This window comes from Didymosphaeria variabile (genome assembly GCF_027946475.1).
Source record: "Didymosphaeria variabile strain IMI 356815 chromosome Unknown scaffold_4, whole genome shotgun sequence".
NCBI classification, from domain to species: Eukaryota; Fungi; Ascomycota; class Dothideomycetes; order Pleosporales; family Didymosphaeriaceae; genus Didymosphaeria; species Didymosphaeria variabile.
Genome location: NW_026611623.1, coordinates 229,146 through 249,403, shown reverse-complemented (window position 1 = coordinate 249,403; position 20,258 = coordinate 229,146). Strand labels below are relative to the sequence as shown.

At 52.0% G+C, this 20,258-nt stretch overlaps 8 protein-coding genes across 8 annotated transcripts; 4 read left to right on the top strand and 4 right to left on the bottom strand.

The window, feature by feature from the left end:
- Window positions 1-138: 138 nt before the first annotated feature.
- Window positions 139-1,299, bottom strand: N0V89_004969 (uncharacterized protein; the record flags this gene model as incomplete). Its single annotated transcript, XM_056213749.1, has 1 exon — window positions 139-1,299. One exon carries the CDS (start codon window positions 1,297-1,299, stop codon window positions 139-141), a length of 1,161 nt encoding a protein of 386 aa, XP_056071016.1.
- A 1,087-nt stretch (window positions 1,300-2,386) lies between these two features.
- Window positions 2,387-5,025, top strand: N0V89_004968 (uncharacterized protein; the record flags this gene model as incomplete). Its single annotated transcript, XM_056213748.1, has 2 exons — window positions 2,387-4,180; window positions 4,237-5,025. 2 exons carry the CDS (start codon window positions 2,387-2,389, stop codon window positions 5,023-5,025), a joined length of 2,583 nt encoding a protein of 860 aa, XP_056071015.1.
- A 759-nt stretch (window positions 5,026-5,784) lies between these two features.
- On the bottom strand, window positions 5,785-7,525 carry N0V89_004967 (uncharacterized protein; the record flags this gene model as incomplete). The annotated part of the gene is made up of 2 exons (XM_056213747.1): window positions 5,785-7,340; window positions 7,393-7,525. The coding sequence occupies 2 exons, from the start codon at window positions 7,523-7,525 to the stop codon at window positions 5,785-5,787; spliced, it is 1,689 nt and encodes a 562-aa protein (XP_056071014.1).
- A 560-nt stretch (window positions 7,526-8,085) lies between these two features.
- hsp10 (mitochondrial heat shock protein Hsp10) lies at window positions 8,086-8,703 on the top strand (the record flags this gene model as incomplete). The annotated part of the gene is made up of 3 exons (XM_056213746.1): window positions 8,086-8,088; window positions 8,195-8,419; window positions 8,620-8,703. 3 exons carry the CDS (start codon window positions 8,086-8,088, stop codon window positions 8,701-8,703), a joined length of 312 nt encoding a protein of 103 aa, XP_056071013.1.
- A 431-nt stretch (window positions 8,704-9,134) lies between these two features.
- On the bottom strand, window positions 9,135-11,775 carry N0V89_004965 (uncharacterized protein; the record flags this gene model as incomplete). Its single annotated transcript, XM_056213745.1, has 5 exons — window positions 9,135-11,294; window positions 11,348-11,380; window positions 11,430-11,468; window positions 11,521-11,629; window positions 11,681-11,775. 5 exons carry the CDS (start codon window positions 11,773-11,775, stop codon window positions 9,135-9,137), a joined length of 2,436 nt encoding a protein of 811 aa, XP_056071012.1.
- A 476-nt stretch (window positions 11,776-12,251) lies between these two features.
- On the bottom strand, window positions 12,252-13,365 carry N0V89_004964 (uncharacterized protein; the record flags this gene model as incomplete). Its single annotated transcript, XM_056213744.1, has 3 exons — window positions 12,252-12,489; window positions 12,551-12,707; window positions 12,774-13,365. 3 exons carry the CDS (start codon window positions 13,363-13,365, stop codon window positions 12,252-12,254), a joined length of 987 nt encoding a protein of 328 aa, XP_056071011.1.
- Window positions 13,366-14,569: 1,204 nt separating this feature from the next.
- N0V89_004963 (uncharacterized protein) lies at window positions 14,570-15,404 on the top strand (the record flags this gene model as incomplete). The annotated part of the gene is made up of 2 exons (XM_056213743.1): window positions 14,570-14,725; window positions 14,799-15,404. 2 exons carry the CDS (start codon window positions 14,570-14,572, stop codon window positions 15,402-15,404), a joined length of 762 nt encoding a protein of 253 aa, XP_056071010.1.
- A 1,580-nt stretch (window positions 15,405-16,984) lies between these two features.
- On the top strand, window positions 16,985-19,614 carry N0V89_004962 (uncharacterized protein; the record flags this gene model as incomplete). The annotated part of the gene is made up of 2 exons (XM_056213742.1): window positions 16,985-17,330; window positions 17,837-19,614. 2 exons carry the CDS (start codon window positions 16,985-16,987, stop codon window positions 19,612-19,614), a joined length of 2,124 nt encoding a protein of 707 aa, XP_056071009.1.
- Window positions 19,615-20,258: the final 644 nt, after the last annotated feature.

Sequence of the window (20,258 nt, the reverse complement as noted above, 5' to 3'; positions counted from 1 at the left end):
TGATTCGGAAGATTAGGGTAGTTGAGTCAATCCAGGAAGCTACTTTAACCTAAATTGCTAACTCGAAGCAGAAGCACCAAAGGCGAATGCAAATTTCAATCCATCTATATTACTTCACAATTTTACAACAAGTCAACACTACAACACAACGACTTCAGGAAACTTCTGGCTCGGACCATCAAAGAGCGTTGTGTTCCTTCCCTTCAGTACCAAGTCCAAAAACTCCGTCACGTACGTCGCCACAATCTTAAAACTCCTCTTACCATTCAGCGTCCCAATCAAACCATCCGCCACCTCCTTCGAAAGCGCCAACGCCCCTGTGCCATTGAGATACGACACATCTGTAAATCCAAAGTGGGTAATATTATTCAAACCAATCTCTACCTTCCACCCCTTCAAATGCTGCAGCGTTTCCGCCCAGGTCGGGTCGTTCGTCGAGTTATGGCCCATAGACGCAAACAACACGGCAGGCTGCTGCACATCGGTGATATTACCGAACTGCAAACCGTCCAGATTGAGGCCGCCGACAAAGCGCGAGTCTGTCATGAGTAGCTTGATAGAAGTGCTGCCGCCAAAGGAGTGCCCAAGGACCGCGACGTGCTCGGTGTTGAACCCACACAAGGCACCAGGTACCGCTCTCGCTGCAACCTCCCTGCTCCTGAGCTGCGAGAGTACAAAGCGCACGTCGTCAACGCGTATATCTTGCAAAGGCTCTAGGCGCCCGGGAATAGTCGGATCCCAGGAAGGATCATTGAGCCCGGGGACCACCGAGCCGTCAGGGAACTCGACAGCGACAGACTCAAATGTGTGATCCATAGTGACGACGGCGAAGCCCCCACTCGCTAGCTCCTCTGCGAGAGCATTGTGGAGAAGTCGAGTGCCAGCGAAGCCGTGGAGGAGGAACACGAGCGGGACGCTGCTTGCGTTTCTGTTTTCCTCGCCGTTCGTTTTGCAACACACTTCCAGCGCTATCTGGCCCAGTGCGCCGCTAGGAATTCCAATTCCACCGCCAATCTGATCAACGAAGGGTTCTACGTTTTGCGATACGTATGGAACAGTGCATGTCTGCTCGCACATGGAGCGTTGTACGGGGTAGAAGGACGAGAGCATCAGCTTTCGCATTCCGTTCTTGGGGTCGAGCGGGTCGACGCGGGATTCATCGGTGATATTGAATGTATTATAGAGAACAGCGTAGGGCCCGCTCGGGCTGGGAAGGACGTGCGCGGTTGAGATCACCGAGGGCCAGATGGATGCCACGAGAAGGCTGGACTGCAGGAGCTTTGGTAAGATGGCTCCCATGATGAAGCAAATGACAAGTTGCTGCAGAAGTATACCAGTTCTCCATCTGTATCTTATATGAAGTGATAGTCCTACCCTTCATTGACAATAAGCCTATGTAGCAACTACTTCGTATTGCAACTCGGGTCTATGTCACTCCACTCTCACCTAGTGCTCGTAAATTACCTATTTGGGTAAACGCTTTGCAATGCACAGCCTCAGTTGTATCACTTTTCCGTTACTCATAATAAACCTTGGGTCATGCCAATCATCAATGGTCTCGCACGAAAGGAATATTGGCCAATACCGCAAATGCTCACATCTGATTGGGTGTTTTTTTCAGCAACCAATAATCACACCGGACAACCGAGAGACACCACGTGACGACCTCCTTAAATAATCCCTAGACATGAACACTGGCCTTACACAGCAAGATTTCCAACCTAGCGAGATATTTATTATAGTTACATCGTGCCCATTCATTAACACTGACACTGAGTGCATCCTATTCAGAGTCAGACTCAAGCGGTACCTGTAGTTACAAGTAAAGGGTAAGGTGATTACCATAGGTATCGTAGATGGAGCGCACGAGGCATGCCGTCTGAACATATTAAGAACTAGATGTCACTTGACCTTGTATAGTATATGCTTGAATCACCAGGCGCAAAGGCTTTGTTTGATAATACCTGTGGTATGATATATCTACGCTGCTATTGTTATAGGATCAAATATGCAGTCAGCTGAAGGAGTGATGTGTTTCGGCGCGTACAGCGAACGTTATACCACAACATGGGCAAGGGCGACTTTTCACAACCGTGGCGGGAACGTGTCGCTACGATGAACCTCCAGCTGCGATTGGGTCCAGTACAAACCAAGCGAGCCAGGATCAAGGTCTAGACTCAGCGGATGCTTATTATCGTTTGCGAAAAGATCGCCCCCACCCTACCATGGTCCAGGTCCCTGATTCATCACCTGCCTGATATATAGACTAGGCAACGACATGCCCCACCACGTTCACAAGGCTGAGCTTGCTTAAGCATATACCTGATAACGGAGCCGCGTCGACGGCACTCGCTGCGCTCACGCTGCAGCGGAATATTGAATATTCATGGAGCCAGCCGAGGCATCATCAGATGCGACAGTGATCCACAAGCTTGGTCCCGAAGGTCATCTGTACGACCCTCTCCCGACTCGCAACTCGATCCGAACTCTGCTACTTGCCCCAGGTTGCGATGAAGATGAAATCGTTTGCTACTTTTTCCCATGCGACTTAGACAAAGATCGTAGTATCGATGCTTCGAGCCCAAGACCGTTCAAGAGTCTAGCTTTTGGAACAGCGTCCGGCTCGGGTAGTGAGGATGCTGAGAGGCAATTTCAACTCCACGTTGATTGCTATGTCGAAAAAAGGCAAGAACCCAAGTCGATATCTCAAGCTGCGCCTATGAAGCAAGATCAATCGTCTCGCAAAGGAAAAGAAGTCGCAAGAAACGTCGAAAACATCTCGCAGATATTGTCAGAGGCCACTGACTCGGCAGACTTGAAGAGCAGGGTTGAAAATTATTTAGAGGATTTCAACAAGTTAGCCGACGGCGAGACTCCATCCGAGAGGCGACGAAAGGTCCTGGTCAAATGGGGTCTGCACTACTTTGCATTTATAAAGAAAAACCCTCATGGTGAACATGAGAAGAATCGTGAGCGGCAAGCGTTCGAAGCCTGGCGTGCAGGTTTTGCAGCCGCCAGCTTGATGTCCAACGAAAAGCAGCCAGACTTGCTTACTGACGACGACTGGGACTTTCTGCAACTTGCGAGGCTCACGTTTTCAAATGGCTCTCTGCATGCTCCGCATCACCCGTTTCAACGTTTCACTGCCCTATCCTACGTTTGGGGCGACCCAACAGCTCCGAAAAGCATCCTAATCGATGGCAAAACAAGGTTCTGGGTTACTAGAAACCTCTTCGACGCGCTCAAGACCCTGCGACGACCAGACGGGGCTTTAATGTTCTGGATAGACGCCATTTGTATAAACCAGGACGATCCAGAAGAGAAAAGATGGCAGATTGGTCTCATGAGACGCATCTACCGGCAGGCACATAGAGTACTTGCGTATGTGCCTCAGACTGAGGACGATAAAAACAACCTGAACAGGCTTGTTAGCCTGATTCTCAGAGCCGACAGGAAATGTCGAGAGGCAATTGAGTCAGGGCCGATACCACAGGAAGAGCCGAATGAGAAAGACGCTATAAGCTCGTTCTCGATCGGCCCTAATGTCGAATTCCACGTAATGCCTCTAAAGAACAGAGGAGCCTGCCTTGAGGACTACGATCTGCCCGCTGAAGACGACCCGATCTGGGGAGCTTGGAGACGATTTTTCGCCTCACCTTACTTTAGAAGGATGTGGATTCTCCAAGAATATGCCCTTGCTGCTTCACTTGACTTCGAGTTTGGCGGAGGGCAAGGCAGCTCTGACGGGATCCTTCTTGCTATGGATGCCATAGACAGAAGAAGTAGGCGGCTGAACGCCAAATACATGGCTTGTGATGACTTCGAGCTACTTCGAAAGGCCTATTTGGGCTGGATTGGATACAAGCAGATGGTCATGGAACGTGTTTTCACGCGCACTGACATCTACAAGACGAGGTCCCTGGATCGGGGACTTGTCAAAGTCCTCCCGACAAGTATGACCCTAGAAGCCACCGATCCGCGAGACAAGATTTATGGTTTGATGGGTCTTGTGTCCGACGCAGAAGCTTACATGGACCTTGTCAGCTACCATAATCATGACACGTACGTCGTGATCTACAAGCGCTTTGCTAGACGCTTGATAGAGAAGGGAAATTTCACTCAAATATTACGCATGGCGTGCCAGACATCGACAAATGCGCAGCTCCCCAGTTGGACACCCGTGAGTTCACTCAGCACAGTTAGTGAGCAAGAACATGACACTAAATCCACCGCTAGAATTGGTCAAGTCCGATTTCCCGAAACACCATCTCGCAGAATTACGCGTTCAGAGCTGGGGGTGATAGCAATCCCGTGAGCAGTCATTTATCTCCTCAAAACCCTGACCAACTCAACACTGCTGGCTATATCGATTCCATTGTCACTTTCAAGACCTCAGCGTTTGCCTCAAGCAGTCAATATGGTGCAATTCAAGGTGGACCAGACTCTTTGCAGGATCTTTTTGACAATGTCTTCACAGCCTGGGAAGAGCTCAGTGCGCATTGCGACCGAGACCGGATCGACTTTATGTGGGATATCCATGAGTGCTTGACCATGCAGGCACGGAAAGTTGAGTCTATGGACCAAGCAACTCGTAGCGACAGCGAGACCAAAGATTTGGAGAATTACCGCACGTTCATGGCTCGCATGGCTCAGTACGATCTCAGTGGAGAACGAAAGAAGTGTGCAGAGGACAGTCGGTACCGTCTCCGACTAGGAGATGTCGACGAAGCGGAAAGGGACTTCATCCTGAAGATACAATCGAATACCGCAAACAGGTGCTTTTGCGTCCTGAGTTGCCCAACCGGCGACAGGATCGGCCTTATATCTAAAGAGGCGGAGGTAGGTGACTGTCTTGCGATAATAAAAGGTGCAGCGGTACCGTATGTGCTGAGGGAGATGCCTGAAGGTGTGGTCGAGGATAGAACAGCCTATGAGTTGGTAGGCGACGCGTATGTCGCTGAACTGATGCTTGGCCAGGCTCTACAGGAGGATGACTTTGCTTGGGATGACATAGCGCTCATATGATTGTTGATTCCATTGCTGGACAGTCAAGTCCAGCAACAAGAACACCGCAGATTCGTGCTTTCCAAGTCTCATTAGGGCGTGCAATAATGCGTGCCCGATGAGGGTCCAGCTCCAAAATCTCAACCACAACGTCACCACCTCGAGGTCGCGTCTTCAATCACAGAATCACACACAATGGCGACCGCCGCCTCAGCGCCTCCACCCGTGCTTATGTTTCCTCGCCCAATCTTCGTCCCGGTCTCGCCCCACCCATTCCTTCAAACACGGTTTGGGAACACAAGCGTGGTACACTCAGGGTTAGTATATCACTCAATGCTGCCTTCGCGCACGTCTCAAGCTCGGCGTTGATATCTGCCTCAGTCGACGTACCAATAAGTTACAACTGCGTGCAAAACTGCAAGTCATCCTACGAGGCCGATTTGGTGAAGTGAATTAGCAAAGGCATGGATTCCTCCACAAATGCTCCTTCTGCTGTTAATTCAGATCGCGCGCCGATAATGACGAAATGATATAGTTCTGGGTCTTAGTTTTGATGGCTTTAAAGGGTATATATGCACGAGGGCCATTGATCCTCCAAATCATATCTATATCCTCTCCGAAGATCCAAGCCAACATAGAAGCAGAGACTTATTTCTCTCTTTGGACGACTGTAAGACCGCATCTGTTCATTCAACACCACACCATGCTGGTCCTGGTCCGCTCCCTCCTGAGGCCCCTTTCTGTGCGCACGCCGTTCCGCATTGCGCTCTTTCAAGGGCCTCAAACCTTCCAGCTTTTGACCTTCTTTCGCTTCGGAACCCGTGGTGTATCCATTCCTGGGAGTGAGTCAAAATACGCTCTCGTCGTCTCTTGCTTTTGTACTGAAGGACTGCCCTCAACGCTGTGATACACAGGCTTGTGTACAATATCGGAAAGTGTACGCGCTCCAGGGTCGACCTTCTTGTAGCGCACTTCCCACGTGCAGTCCCACCGGCTCTGGTCGGCATGCCTCGTGTCAGGGCTAGATTGAAGTGTGGGAAGGGCGAGGAGAGTCGGTTCCTGCTGTGCGTTCGCAGGCGCGAGGAACAGTGCTGGGAGATGGCGGCGTAGGGCATGCGGTTTGATTGCATAGAGAATAGAACGCATCTGTCTGCGACCGAACATTCTTTCCTCTCGATCAAAGGGGTTCAAATTTCCATTAGGGGCGTTCTGCAATATCTTTTCAAGCTCTGAATCAGTGAGCATCCGCATGATGATGGGTCGATCTGTCAGATTATGCACGCAAACCCAGAAGCGGCCGTCGAAGAGTTGCCAGCCTGACGTTTGCTTTGGCGGAAAATTTATTGATACGACAGCTTCGCGGTAGGGCGGCTGCCGCGAGATTAACCATTCGTTAGTTTGAGGAACAGTCCCGTCTTCTGGGGAGCAGTCGAAAGCAGTTGTGGTTTTAGTCCATAAGCACAAGTTGCTATTGATTACCCTTTGTTGGGAAACGCCTTCTTGGAGTCCTCCCCTGGCAAGGGTGGGATAGATAGCGAGGACGGCATTGGCGATACTCTCTTGCATCGGACGTTCTTGGGGAGAAACCAGCTCTACAACCCGTCGCAGGAGATAGTGGGCTGTGTTTCGGGCTTGCAGCTTTTCTGATGACGAAGGAACATGGGTAGGATTTTTGTACAAGGCCTTGACAGGTGGAAGACGCACGACGAGGGATGCGGTCTGGATGTCGAGTTTCAAAAGGCAAGAGTCAAAAAGTTTGTCTGCTGCAGCTTTATGCGTGTCTACTCGTGAACGAGTTCTTTGAGCGATGGCTAACATAGAATCTTTCGACAAGTTCACAGGAAGCTTGTGGTTGCTGAAGATGTGGCGAATGGCGTTCCGTGCAGTTAGTGTTCTGTCCTGGTTCGTCTTGTCTTCTGCCCAACGTGTGTCGTGCGTCTCGCACGTCGCGATCAGCCTGCTCTTCTCAAATGCCAATAATGGTCGCAGAACCTGGATGCCGCCATGTTCAAACAGTGAGGACATAGAATCCCTTTCTGACGCGGGGCTGCCACTGTGAGACACACCGTGGATACCATGGCACTCCGGCATCCACTCGATGGGCCTCATTCCTAGGAGCCCAGACCTTAGGCGGTCAGTCGCTAAGCGCATCATGATCGTCTCTGCTTGATCGTCCGCATGGTGGCCTAAAAACAGCGACTTGATGCCCTTGTCTCTGCATGCAGTTCCCAGCGCTTGGTACCGCAATACACGTGCTACGGATTCGAATCGGCTTTTATGTTTGAAGTCGAAGCCTTCGGGCCATGTGAGCGGAATAATGGTAGACTGTAAGCCCACTGCTCTGAATTAGTAATCGGAGACAAAGGCGATATGGATTGGATGTCTTACATGAAGAAAGCTGCTCTGCCACCCAATGTGCTTCCTCAGTACTCCCTGGCCTCGCCTTGTGGTCGATGATGAATCCATGTAACTTCGGTAGCAGGAAGCTTTCGCATTTCGCGTACATAGTCGCAAGCGCCATGGAATCGACGCCTCCACTGACGGCAATTCCTACGGTATGGGGGTGGTCTTTTCCCGATGGCAATACTTTGTTAAGAGCTTCGAGAAACTCATCGTTGCCAATTGCGCCCTTCGCTTTGACTGGTCCATCCTGCGTATGTGTATACCGCCAAAGGAGGACATGCGATCCACCAATGGCATCTCGAACGTGTCTGCTGGGCTCACTTCCTCTTAACGCCAATCCATGCTGGGCGAATGCGGAGGAGCATCTCCTCAGTTGGGCGACATTGCGCTTCCACATAAACAACGTTATCGCATTGAAAGCCGAAAACAGTATCTCGATAGGGTGCGTAAAAGAGTGAAAAGAGTGGTAACAAGGACAGCTGCGAAAGTCGCGATGCAGTTCCGAGGTCTGAGGAGCTTCGGAAAGCGCACGGACCCCCTGCCTCGACATCCATCTAGAATTTTCCAAAGCTACAAAACATCTCTCCCATTCATCCCGACTCGCACATCCATTCCATTCCAAACCTCCAGCTTTGCTTTCTAGATACCTCTTTCTATCTCTCGCACACTTCCTTCATAATGGTAAGTACTCTCATGCACCTCCGACAGCCCATCCTAACATTCATGCTTCACCCCCGATGCGCTCCGCATGACCAGCCGCATGAGCTCCAGCTAATGCACATTGCAGTCTGCCATCAAGTCCATCCGCAGCATCGCCCCCCTCCTCGACCGCATCCTCGTCCAGCGCATCAAGCCCGAGACCAAGACCGCAACCGGCATCTTCCTGCCCGACAGCGCCGTCAAGGAGCTCAACGAAGCGAAGGTCCTCGCCGTCGGCCCCGGCGCATTCGACAGGGAGGGAAAGCGCGTCGCCCCCAGCGTGCAGCCCGGCGACAAAGTTTTGATCCCCCAGGTACGTTCTCCAAGAAAGTGAGAAGGCGGACGAGAACAAGAAGCAGAGCGGCAGCGATGATGATACCCACCAACACCATCGACTAGACTTCGGTCCGTGCTGTCGAACCGTTAACCATCTTTCGGGACTGATGCGACCGCTCTGCTTTACCCTCATACATAGCACCAGCTTAGGTGTAAACGCAAGCTAACGCTAAACAGTTCGGCGGCTCGCCCCTCAAGGTCGGCGAGGACGAGTTCTCCCTCTTCCGTGACCACGAGCTCCTCGCCAAGATCAACGAGTAGACGGACGCTGTCTCACATATACCTCTGAGCGACACCTGTACTCCTATCCGTACTGTACTGTAACACCACCGCGCCCGCAACACCCTCCATGACCGCTCGCTCGACCGCCTAGCATACCCGCCGGCGTTCAATAGGTAGCTGGAAAAGAACTGGTTTGGTTCGGCTTGGCATACGGGCATTGTATTTGAAAGCGATATTTTCGATTCTCCATGTGTAGTTACGACAAAAGAGGTATGCATAGGTAATAATACGAACAGCCATCTCTGCTCGAAACCTTGTGCAACCGACGTGAATAGCGTGAATGGGCGCGGAAAGAGATAGCACCGGTACATACATGACAGCTGCTCATTCGTGTGAAAACTGCCACTCTAGTCTACGTCATCGCCAGGCTCTCATAAACCCCCAAAGGAGAAGCTCGACTTCATGCTCCGCTAATACAGATTATTCCCACCCCCACCCCACTGCCTCCCGCTACCCTCACTCTGTCCCTGCTGCCCATATGCTCCGTATCCACTCTGCTGCTGCTGCTGTCCATAGCCGCCCTGCTGACTCTGGTCATAATTCTCATACCCCTGCTGATACGCCGTCGGCACCGTGTAACTCGGCTCTGCCCCATGCCCACCGTAATACTGTCCCTGGTTGCCCCATCCCTCACCCCCTGCAGGGTGCGGCGCATTGTACTCGGGAGCACCACCGTGGTTGCCGCCCGCATACGAGGACTGATACGGCTGGAAGGAGCCCCAGTCGTGCGTGGGCTGGGGCGAAGGAGACGGCTGGTAGGGTGTCGAGTGCTCGTACGAGGACTGCGGCGCGGAGGAGTCGAAGTCGCCCGGCCCCTCACGCTTGCCGCTGAACATATTGAGCGCGGGATTTAGCTTGCTGCCCAAACCACCTGGTAGGTTTCCTGCGAGGCTGCTGAGGAGACCGCCGCCACTACTCGAATGCGAAGATGACTGTCCGTAGCCGCCGCTGGAGTGAGATTGTTGATGTCCGCCGCTGTGGGAGCTGCCTCCGTGGCTGTGGCTCGCGAACGAGGAGACGCCTGCGGCGCCATGGCCAGAACCGTGAGAGTGGTCGTTGCCCCCGCTGTGGTTATGGCCTGCTTTGACGCTCTCTGAGCTTAGCACATGATTGAGATCCTGGCCGCGGTGGTTGTGAGCCCACTTCTCAACGACCGAGAACATATTTCTGTGAATTTCGATGTTGTTATTGCGGATGGCAGGGTGGTGAAAGACCTGCATGCAGTCGTTGAGAACCTGATCGACAGGCACATCCGGGTGGTCGAAGGCGTAGACCACGCGAGGTGCTACAAATTGCAGTATCGCCACCGCGACCTGACCGGCTGGTGCATTGAGAACATTGGAGAAGTGGTCTTTCGAGAGCATGCTGTGGGTCGGATCAGAAGAGTGAGGGTTGGTCCAGACTTCGAATTGGTGCTTAGCTGCAGAGTCGATGACCGTAGTGGAACCTTGCTTGAGGGACTCTGAGGCAGTCTTGATGATTGGCATGACGAAAGGAGCCAGCAGGGACAGCACGAATAGAGTCACTCGCTCAGTGATCGTCTCAATAAGCTTCTCTAGACCAGGGATCTTCTCGATTATCGCAGAAATGTTCCTGACTACTTTGTCCCGGAACTCCAAGATTGGGTAGATCTTGGGGATGATGGTTGCTGGATCCGTGTTTGTGCCAGGAATATTAGGTCCTGGTGGACCACCGACAGATCCAGGCGGTGCATCGAACTGCTGTTGGCCAGGGCCAGCTCTAGAGCTACTGTAGTCATCATAGCCCCCGCTTCGGTATCCGTGTCCTGAGTTGGCGGAAGCTTGCGCGTCAGAAGCAGCTTGAAGCTGCTGAGCCTCCTGAATCAAGCCACTAGTTCCGGGGACCTTGCCCAGGTCATGAATCAGGGCCGAGCAGCTGCCTCCGCTGCCCTTGGTGTTGCTCGTCAAGGCGTCCGATAGCGTTGTGTTCATCTCGTCGACCTCAGATTGCGTGATATGGTCAGTCGCTTCACCGAGCACAGAGTGGAAGAAATCAACACCTCCAAACGTTCCGGTTACGAGTGGGTAAACATGCTTGCCACGGAGATTGATCTGGGTCTGGGTTCCAGTATGTGCGAACACATTCGAGTAGCCTAATTCTTGTAGCACGAGCTCAGTGTAGTTGGTGTGAGCACCGAAGTCCTCAAGGCAATGGAGACCTTGTCCAAGACACCGAAGTGCTTCTGCAAGATTCGCTTCATTTCCGCGCTCGCCGTTCGGTCCATGTGTATACATGCGGCCGTAATGGATTGCTCGAGTGAAGGAGAACTTGACGTAGCCTGCAGAAGTTGCCCAGTTACCTCTTTCGTTGGCGATATAGTTCTTCATTCCAGTTTCTGGGTCGACAGCAAGCTCGATATCGGTAACGGGTCCACGCAGACGAGGGTCGAACTTCCTGGCATCCTGGTTATCGGCATAGTCTTTCGGGTTGTCGATGTGCTCTTCCGGCCTGTAAACACCAAGTCGGTCGGCGGTAACCTCGAATTCACCAGTTGCATATCCAAATGACATGAAAGAGAGGATCCAGACGAGAACGCGGATGGTGTCACTCTTGACGGCTATTAGTTCGGGTATACAGCACACTTTGCAGATTCAAGACTCACTTGAACTTTGGCCAAAGTTGCGGTATCTACAGCCTGTATCTTTTTAGTGGGGCTCATATCAGCGAAGACACAAATGCGGTACCTGCGAGTAGTCACGAAGCCAGTTGCCAAAGTATACGCGCTACATCCAGATTAGCTTCTGTGCCTTTGGCGCATATGAGTATCGAGCATACCTTGATCATCATAGACTTCCACTTGTGGCCCTTTAAGCACGCGACCGTAGCGAGCATATCCTCGATATCTCCATGGCGCCAGTTCTTGCCTTCGACAGCAGAGATCGATCTATCCCGTTCGTTAGTGTAGACCTTTGTCTTTAGATTGATGATGGCTCACGCGATGTTGCCCGCGCCAAAAGCGTGCGCCTGTGCTGGTAATAGCACCAGCACCGCGAGCGCGACGAGCAGCACGTATTTCGTTTGGATTCCCATAGCGAGAGTGGTGAGAGAGTGTAGTGGGGAAGGGAAGATAGGAAGCAAGAAAGAGCCCTTGCTAATAAAGTTATGGGTCACTTGCGCCTGCCGTCAGCTGTACGTGAAGGGTTAGGCTCATATAGCTATGACGCCACAGGGCTTGAATGGTAGTCGCAAGCCTCAACACTCCGGCACCTTTCGCAAGTGTTTTGTCCTCCCTTACAGCGATTGCGCGTCCTCGAAGACTGTGATCTGGTACGCAATTGCTCTACGCCTCAATATTGCGAGGCTGTGCGAACGCTGCCCGTCATGCGCCACGGTTGCCCCACCTAGCGGGGTTCATCGCAGCTGAGGATCGGGTTCCTAAGAGCCCAAGCGCGGGGCACACTAACTGCAAAGGCTTGTATCACACAAGATGTATCACTCGTGTAATAAGGTGAATAGCTTACACTTCCTGTTGATTTATCATGACGGTTGGTCATATTTTCTACCCACTACAGGTTCGAGTCTTGATCCAAGGGTAGCCCCAAACCTCCCTCCGAAACCGGCTTATGATTCGGGTTATCATATCCCCAATACTCATAATACCTATCTGCAGCCGGTAGCTGCTTGATGCCTGGCTTGTCGGCCTCAGGCTGCTTCATCACTTCGATGTACTTGTCCATGTCGATAGTGTTCTCTCTGCGCCAGTCGGTGAACTTATCGAAGTTATGGCACTTCTTGTTGATGGACCTATCACACCTTGTGAGCTACAAACGAGAAAGAGCATTGCAGCAAGAAGACCGTGACGTACATGTCTGCGAAAGGATATGCCTGTGTGTACATCCAGACCAGGGGGATCATGTCCAGATTGCCAGAGCACTGGATTGTTTGGAGTAGGATATCGAAGCAGTGATTCATGTGTAACTCGCGCTGCATGACTCTGTCTGCTCTAGCTTGGCTCATGTTATCTGTTTGTCATGGAATATTAGTCCAGGTCCTTTCTCGACCGTGGGAAGCCATCGCGGTGGACTCACAATACCCTCCATACACGACCTTCCGCAGCGAGTTCAGACAGTGTAGTTGATGATAAACGTCGAAGATCGCTGCGTACGCATTGTCCCCCAAGCCCCAGTCTTTGTCTTCGAGCTTGGCTACGGTCGTGTAGTCCTTGCCCATCTTGGTGATTTCCTCGCGGGTGACAGGATAAACACGCGTCAACTCCCACTCCTCCCAGATCTTGTCGTCCGCTGGGTTTGGCTGGTGCCGCATGATACTACCGCCTTCTTGGTGTGGGTAGAAAGTTCCGTTGATCGTCACATCCTCGAACTCCACGTCGTATCTGTCGTATAAAGGACTGTAGCCGGATACTCTTCGAAGAGCCGCGTTGCGCACTATGTAGTGGTTGTAAAACCATGCCCCAAAGAGACTGACTGCGATGAGGACGGCGGATAGGTTGATGAGGGAGACAAGTATGAGTGCTCGACGGCTTATTATGAAGTGCTTGTTGCCTTTTGTGTGAGCTCCGCTAATGAAACCTTTCGTCTCGTCTTCGTCTGATTCAGAGGTAGAGTCGCGGCTTGTGCCCGAGGCCACTGGCCTGTATTCGAGCTTCTCTAACCACTTCATGATTATGGTAAGGACGTAGAGATGGGAGTGTACTCGGAAGTCGTCAGCGCAGAGTTAAAGATTGCGAGCGGTTGTAAGCGGGGCTGAGAGCAGCGTCATCTGGAGCAAACCGAGGGGCCATACAAGGTAAGGTCATGAATATCGTTAGGTATCGCGTGCTTCCGTGCATTGATGCTATAGATAAGGCTAGCGCATCAGGGTGGTTCCTCTAGATCCTGAGATGAAGCTCATCTTCCATTATTGGCTACACATCTTTTTAGCGGACGTTTCGCTATATTTTCGCTAACACGATTTCACACGTTCATCAGGATCAATACGAAGTCTGACGTAGAGACACCTTCCTACCCAGGTAAACGTGCTTACGCTAGCTTACACCGTGTTGGTCTAAGCGCACAAATTACCTGCCTGTTTTGGTCAGGTCGCAGCACGTCGACTTGTAAGATCCCACATACAACATATAGTATAGCTGCTAAAGCGTTCAATGCTGGTCAAGGACCCAGACCCAGATAACCGATCCATCTATGGGCGTCAACAACGTCGCGGATGCTACAGCCAGTAACAGCCATTCATAAACTGCCTTGCCCTTGGACTGACCTGATCCATGAATGCCGACTGGCCCGAAATGCGAGCCATGCAGCATACATTTAGTTCCTCGAGATTACCGAGCAGTGAGTTTAAACGAGTGAAGCAGTGTAAGCACGTTTCATAGGCTTTCATTGCCTTGAAGGATGCTCTTCAAACACACTTGCACTTTCTTGCTCTGGTATAGTACACCAATGCTGCTGATCTCCGGACATGCTACCGCGTTGTTAGCGGCCGCATGCCCCTCAGTGACAGGTAGCGATATCTAATCCCGTACTTGCGAAAATCTGCAACCGTGGAAAGCCGAGGCAGCTGGGGCTGGTCTGTCCCCGTTGATTGGCACAAATCACCCAGCCGATCTCGAGATATTGATATGCCTCCGTCCGTATGGGGTTATGCGGGCCTTCCATGCCGTGACTATAGAATCCTACTGACGTAAGAGGAGAACTTGTCATGTGGTCGGTCCAGCTTCAGTATGATAACGACTTACTATGGGTAAGGCCGGTGTCGCCCACCCTGAACGTTGTATATAAGTGAATACCCACCCTTTACTAGTTCATCAGCCGTCAGGTCACGTCGTATCCGCGTACCTGCTTATTCAGCTCTTTCTCCATCACTCAAGATGCGTCTCATTGAAGCTCTCAGCGCTGCAGCGCTCCTTTCTTCCCTTGGAGCTGCTGCTCCTATCGCCAAGAACGAGAAGAGGACCGAATTCGCGCCCTGGTACCGTGCGACGAACATCCTGCCCGCCAGTGATGACAAGCGCTCTGTTGACAAGGTAGATCAGCCCAAGTAATTCGAACTATTGTAAAAGCATGGTCGACTGTTTTTATGCTGACGACAATGCAAAGCGATCTGCTGAAGCAGAGAAGCGCACTGAGTTCGCTCCTTGGTACCGTGCGACGAACATTCTTCCGGCCAGCGATGACAAGAAGCGTGATGTTGAAGAGAAGCGTACAGAGTTCGCACCATGGTACCGCGCGACCAACATCTTGCCTGCTAGCGATGACAAGAAGCGCGACGTCGAGGAGAAGCGTACGGAATTCGCTCCTTGGTACCGCGCGACTAACATTCTCCCTGCGAGCGATGAAAAGAAACGCGACGTCGAGAAGAAGCGCACTGAGTTTGCCCCATGGTACCGTGCAACCAACATCCTCCCGGCCAGCGATGAGAAGCGTGCCGTAGAGGAGAAACGCACCGAGTTTGCCCCTTGGTACCGCGCGACCAACATCCTTCCAGCGAGCGACGAGAAGCGTGACGTTGAAGCACCTGAAGAGAAGCGTGACGTGGAAGCACCCGAAGAGAAGCGCACGGAGTTCGCTCCCTGGTACCGCGCGACGAACATTCTTCCAGCCAGCGATGAAAAGCGTGACATTCAAGCACCCGAGGAGAGGCGCTCAGAGTTCTACCCTTGGTACCGCGCGACAAACATCATTCCTGTTGATGACGACAAATAATCGTAGTAAGTAGAATTCCTTGACCTTGATGCTCGTACGACTGATCGATGCAGTCCACGTCAAAACGCCAGCAAAGTACCGAGACAATATTGGTCAAGTTGTATCGGTGTTCGTTCATACTGTCTAGCAGCAGTCAACTGGTCGCGGTGTCGATACGTATTGTTTCGTATGCAAGCGCTTTCTGGCGAGAATTGGCTCAAGCTTCTTCGTGATATCTCCTTCTGGGTATACAGATGACCACTCTTTTTGTACCGTTTACGTTCCACGAGCTCATTGTTGGTAAGAATCGGAGGGTGCGACTTAGATGTGGCTGGAATATGCCACATTGTGTTGGTATGCTATAGCTACTCTATTTTAGCTCAATCGAACGATTCCCATGAAAAGTATGCCTAGTGCATGTTGCTGATTTGGCAACAAGTGAGACTGTGCGTTATTGAGCCTCAGTGCGCTGCTCGGAGACCATTCGTGAGTATGAACGAAAGGTCCTCGACTTGCGATCAATCTAATGAACTCTGTAGCTTTCGAAGGGCCCGTGTCTTCGTCTAAAGCAGCTCGAAGCGTCATCTGAAAACGCTGTGTTGCAGTGCTATTGAGGTGGCGAGGTGTTCGCCAGTAGTCGTTGGGATCGCGTGACTGGTGAGGGGTTGGTGTGCCCCACGCATTTCCAGGTTATGCACTGCGCCGAGCGACATCGCACGCGTGGGCATTATCAGATGGCACATCAGATAAGGACCTAGAACACCGACATACATCCGAAACATTGGTGAATTACTTTGCACGTGCAGCGTAGAGACTAATGGAGAGGAAGTTCCGGCAGATGTGGTGACGTCGGTACTTCAGGGTCCGTGTGCCGACCTCGGCAAGGAAAAAGCGATGACACTTTGTGAACGAGAGCTTGACCTCAAACATCCTCATCATACATCCTTGTCCTCATTCATGTCCGGCAATACCAACAGTGACATCCTGCTTGCCGGCGCAATCGCAGCTTTCACTGTCGATCTCCTTGTATATCCACTAGATACCCTTAAAACACGGATACAGTCTCCCAAATATGCAAAATTATATACCAATGCTGCGACTCAGAAGGCGAACCCGGCCTTGTTTCGCGGTGTGTATCAAGGGGTGGGAAGCGTCATCATAGCAACTCTGCCTTCGTGTAAAGATCCATTTTCATTTCAAGCGAACTTCGCCCGGGCGACAACCCCGGGCGACAACGAAGTAACATAAATGAAAAAAAGCTTATCACTGACATTTGTACAGCAGGAGCATTCTTTACAACGTACGAACGTACGAAGGCCTTTTTCAATCACATAAACCCTTCAACCTCATCACATCCCAATGGTCTGATCCCAACACCAATTGTACATGCTGGCGCCTCTTCAATTGCTGAATTGGTCTCATGCGCGATCCTTACTCCGGCTGAGGTCATTAAGCAAAATGCGCAGATGGTCTCTGCAGGCTCGTCCACAAACGCCACCGTTCAGACACTCGCGAAGTTCAGATCAAATCCGTTAGCGCTATGGAGAGGCTATACCGCGCTAGCAGGAAGGAATCTGCCTTTCACAGCTCTGCAATTTCCCATGTTTGAAAGATTGAAAGAGGCTATCAAGGACCATCGCGACCGCACGGGCACGAGGACCGGTACAATCCTCGAGAGCGGGTTGATCACAGCTGTCAGTGCGGGAGCTGCGGGCTCAGTTGCGGCTGTCGTCACGACGCCTATCGATGTGGTCAAGACCAGGATTATGCTCTCTGCCGTCGATGACGCGGTTCAGGAAGTCTCGTCGCAGCAGAAGAGCGCTAAAGCGAGCTCAGATGGCTTAGTGGATGCTTTCGGTAAGACTGTCGAGTCCTCGAAGGCTACAGCAAAGAGTGCTGTAAAAAGCCTAAATCCACTAGTCAGCTCAGAGGAGAAGGGTAAAAAGAGTGCGTGGAAAATTGGGCAAGAGATTGTACATGAAAAGGGATTCAAAGGACTGTGGAGGGGTGGTGCGTTAAGAGGAGTATGGACATTTATAGGGAGCGGATTGTACCTAGGAGTCTACGAGAGCGGAAGGGTATACCTGGCCAGTAGGAGGGGTGAGCACGTAAATGAGGCAGATTTGGCATGAAATAGAATTGTAAGTGTATGATGAATCGCTGCAGACGAGTTGAAATGGAAGGTATGTTGCGGTCACAGATGAAACACATGGCCTAAGGAATGCAGACTATAATACATTGACGTTGCTTACGAGTGTAGGACATAACGTCGGACATACTAGCGCAGACACGAATAGACCTGGACTTTCTCCGGACCGCTCGTGTTCGTTAAGGCTGCCTTCACTATCCCCACGTGGCCAACAGCGTCTTCACTGGCCAGTGCGCTACAGTGACGGTCACCTAGACAACACAATCATCAACCACGCACGCGTACGTTGCGCTGCTATCGTTAGATCACCGCTTTGTCGTCGATTCGACATTCAACCCCAACTGCACGCTTACACCACCTCAACTCTCAAACTTTGCCGTATCCACCATGGGTTCGCTCACCCCCCGCCCGTATGGCGGGTCGAGCTCGATGCCGCTCTTGCCAAGCTACACGGAGGGCGAGGCAGAACAAGACCACGCGATGGAGATCTCGTGGGGACAAGTGCTGCAAGACATTCAACTTTCGCCAGGCTACCAGCTACTATTCAAGAATACCGGTTTCATACCTTCTCAACCTCGTCGAAATGCGAACAGCGAACCTAGGGACTCCCAATTGGTGGCTGGACGTGGTGAGAACTCCACGAGCTCACCTCGATCAGACGAGACCATCAGAACAGGCGATGGTCTGGAGTCTAGCGGTGTCGCAGTAGCGCTGACCCGACCGCACAGTCGGCAATATGAGTTGATTTCCCCATTTGATGGCACGCAAAGTTTGGGTCATAATTCGGTACCGCAACTCAGCGCCTGCGCTCCCGTCTTTCAACCCACGGTTCAAACGGGCAACGTCGCTGTCGTTGAGCGTACAGACACGCCTCAAGAGTATCCCATCGTATATGGGCCAAATCTTCCGGACCTGCGAGGCGATGCAGATAAGCACGAATTCACTCACAATCATCTCAAATCATCAACGCTATCTGCTATTGGAGATTCTAATCTAGACTCTCCTCTCAGCAACAGGCCGAGTGGAGACATAATTGGCCGCTTAAGCCTTGGACAAGGTGCACGAGACGTCTCTCAAACCATGCCCAAAGTGCGAGGAAATCTACACCAGCGGCGGGTATCGAGCAAATTCTCCTTCGTGCCTGTCCTCCCATCTCCTCTCGGCCCAGGCCACTTCACAGATGACCTGGGCTCAGACTTTTCGGGCCTGGTATCTCCCGCTCCGGCGGCAACACCGTTGCTACGTCCTCCGAACCCACATTGGCATACCGCCCAGGGGCCTCGAACGGCAACACCGACCCCGTCAGCGGTCCCCTTCTCCTGGGCGCAGAGCACGCCGGTAAGCTACTCGCCGTTCGACACCAGCCCTGCCAGCGACCCATTCGTCGAACACCACCCTCCAATCCCATCGTCATCAAGCTACACGCCCCTTCGACGTCGTGCTCCCACTCCTCAGACGCCCCAGTGTCACGACTCCTTCCAACATACGCTTCTACACCCCGTGACTGGCGACTCCTCTCACTCCCCAACCCTCATACCACCTCCACCCTTTATTCCCAATCTCGCCGTCTCCCTCGCCGAACCCAGTCCTTCCTCCCGCGCCCGTCTCGACGCCCAAAAGGTGTTGCGGAAGGCGTGGATCGAGTCTAAAACCCACCACCTCGCCGCCACCATGCGCGCCGCCGTCCTCGCAAAACACCAGCACGAACGCACGCAATCCCCCGCCGACTACGAAGCTTGGATCTGCGCGCAGGCACTCTTCCAGGAAGCGTGGGACGTCGACCGTCTGACCGAAGAGCGGAGGAATTTGACGCTGCCGGACGGTATGAGGGCACTGAAGACGGGACCGGGGACTTTGCCATGTGACAGGCCTTGTGATGGAATGGGCGAGGAAGAAGGTGGTGTTTTGGGATTCAAGATGGCGCTTATGGAGAGGATTTGTGCAGAGGTGGTGGTGAAGGAGGATGCGTGTGTGATGGAGGCGGAGTATTTGAATGATGGTGAGAGAAGGATTGTGCGGAAGGCTGTGATGATTGATGTTGCGAGAGGTGTGGAGAAGAGGCTGGGGCGTCAGATGCGGTAAGGGCGAGGGTTAAGGAGACGGAGGCTTGGATCGCGGGCGGGCTGTGGACAACCGGCATCGAAATCGCGTTCATTTGAATATCCTTGGGATCTTCATGTCGTTTGGTTCAGGTTTGCATAAGAATCACCCTGGATTACTCCGTCTTCACTCGGAAGCTAAAGCGGGTTTGCCTTGGTAGTTGTTTTCGATGCATGGGATTGATTGATTGGTAAAAGATGGACTCTGGCTTCAATCCTTGTGGATCTGAAAATTGCAGGGGGAGCACCCTGGGGCCATGGAACAGTGATTGGCTAGAAGCCCTGATTCAATTGGATCAAGTTGTTCATCTTGACCAGGTAAAAAAGTAGTTAAATTTCCTACCCGTCTGTCATTGTATATGCCAGAAAGGGAGCACAAAATAAAAGGTGACAAAAGACTGCGTGTATCTCGTCCTCGTGATTCGCGATTCCCGAAAGAAACCAGGATTCCCAAAGCAGCAACAGCCCAAGTTCAAGTCCGGTGATTTGAATTGAATCACAAGTTATTCGATGCAACACGACACCAGTGAAGGATGTAGCTGTGGTCGATGAGTGGAACGGAACATCGTTCTTCCGTAGAGCTTGGCGTCTGGCGGGGTGTGACTCCCCCACCAAATTTATTTGCCG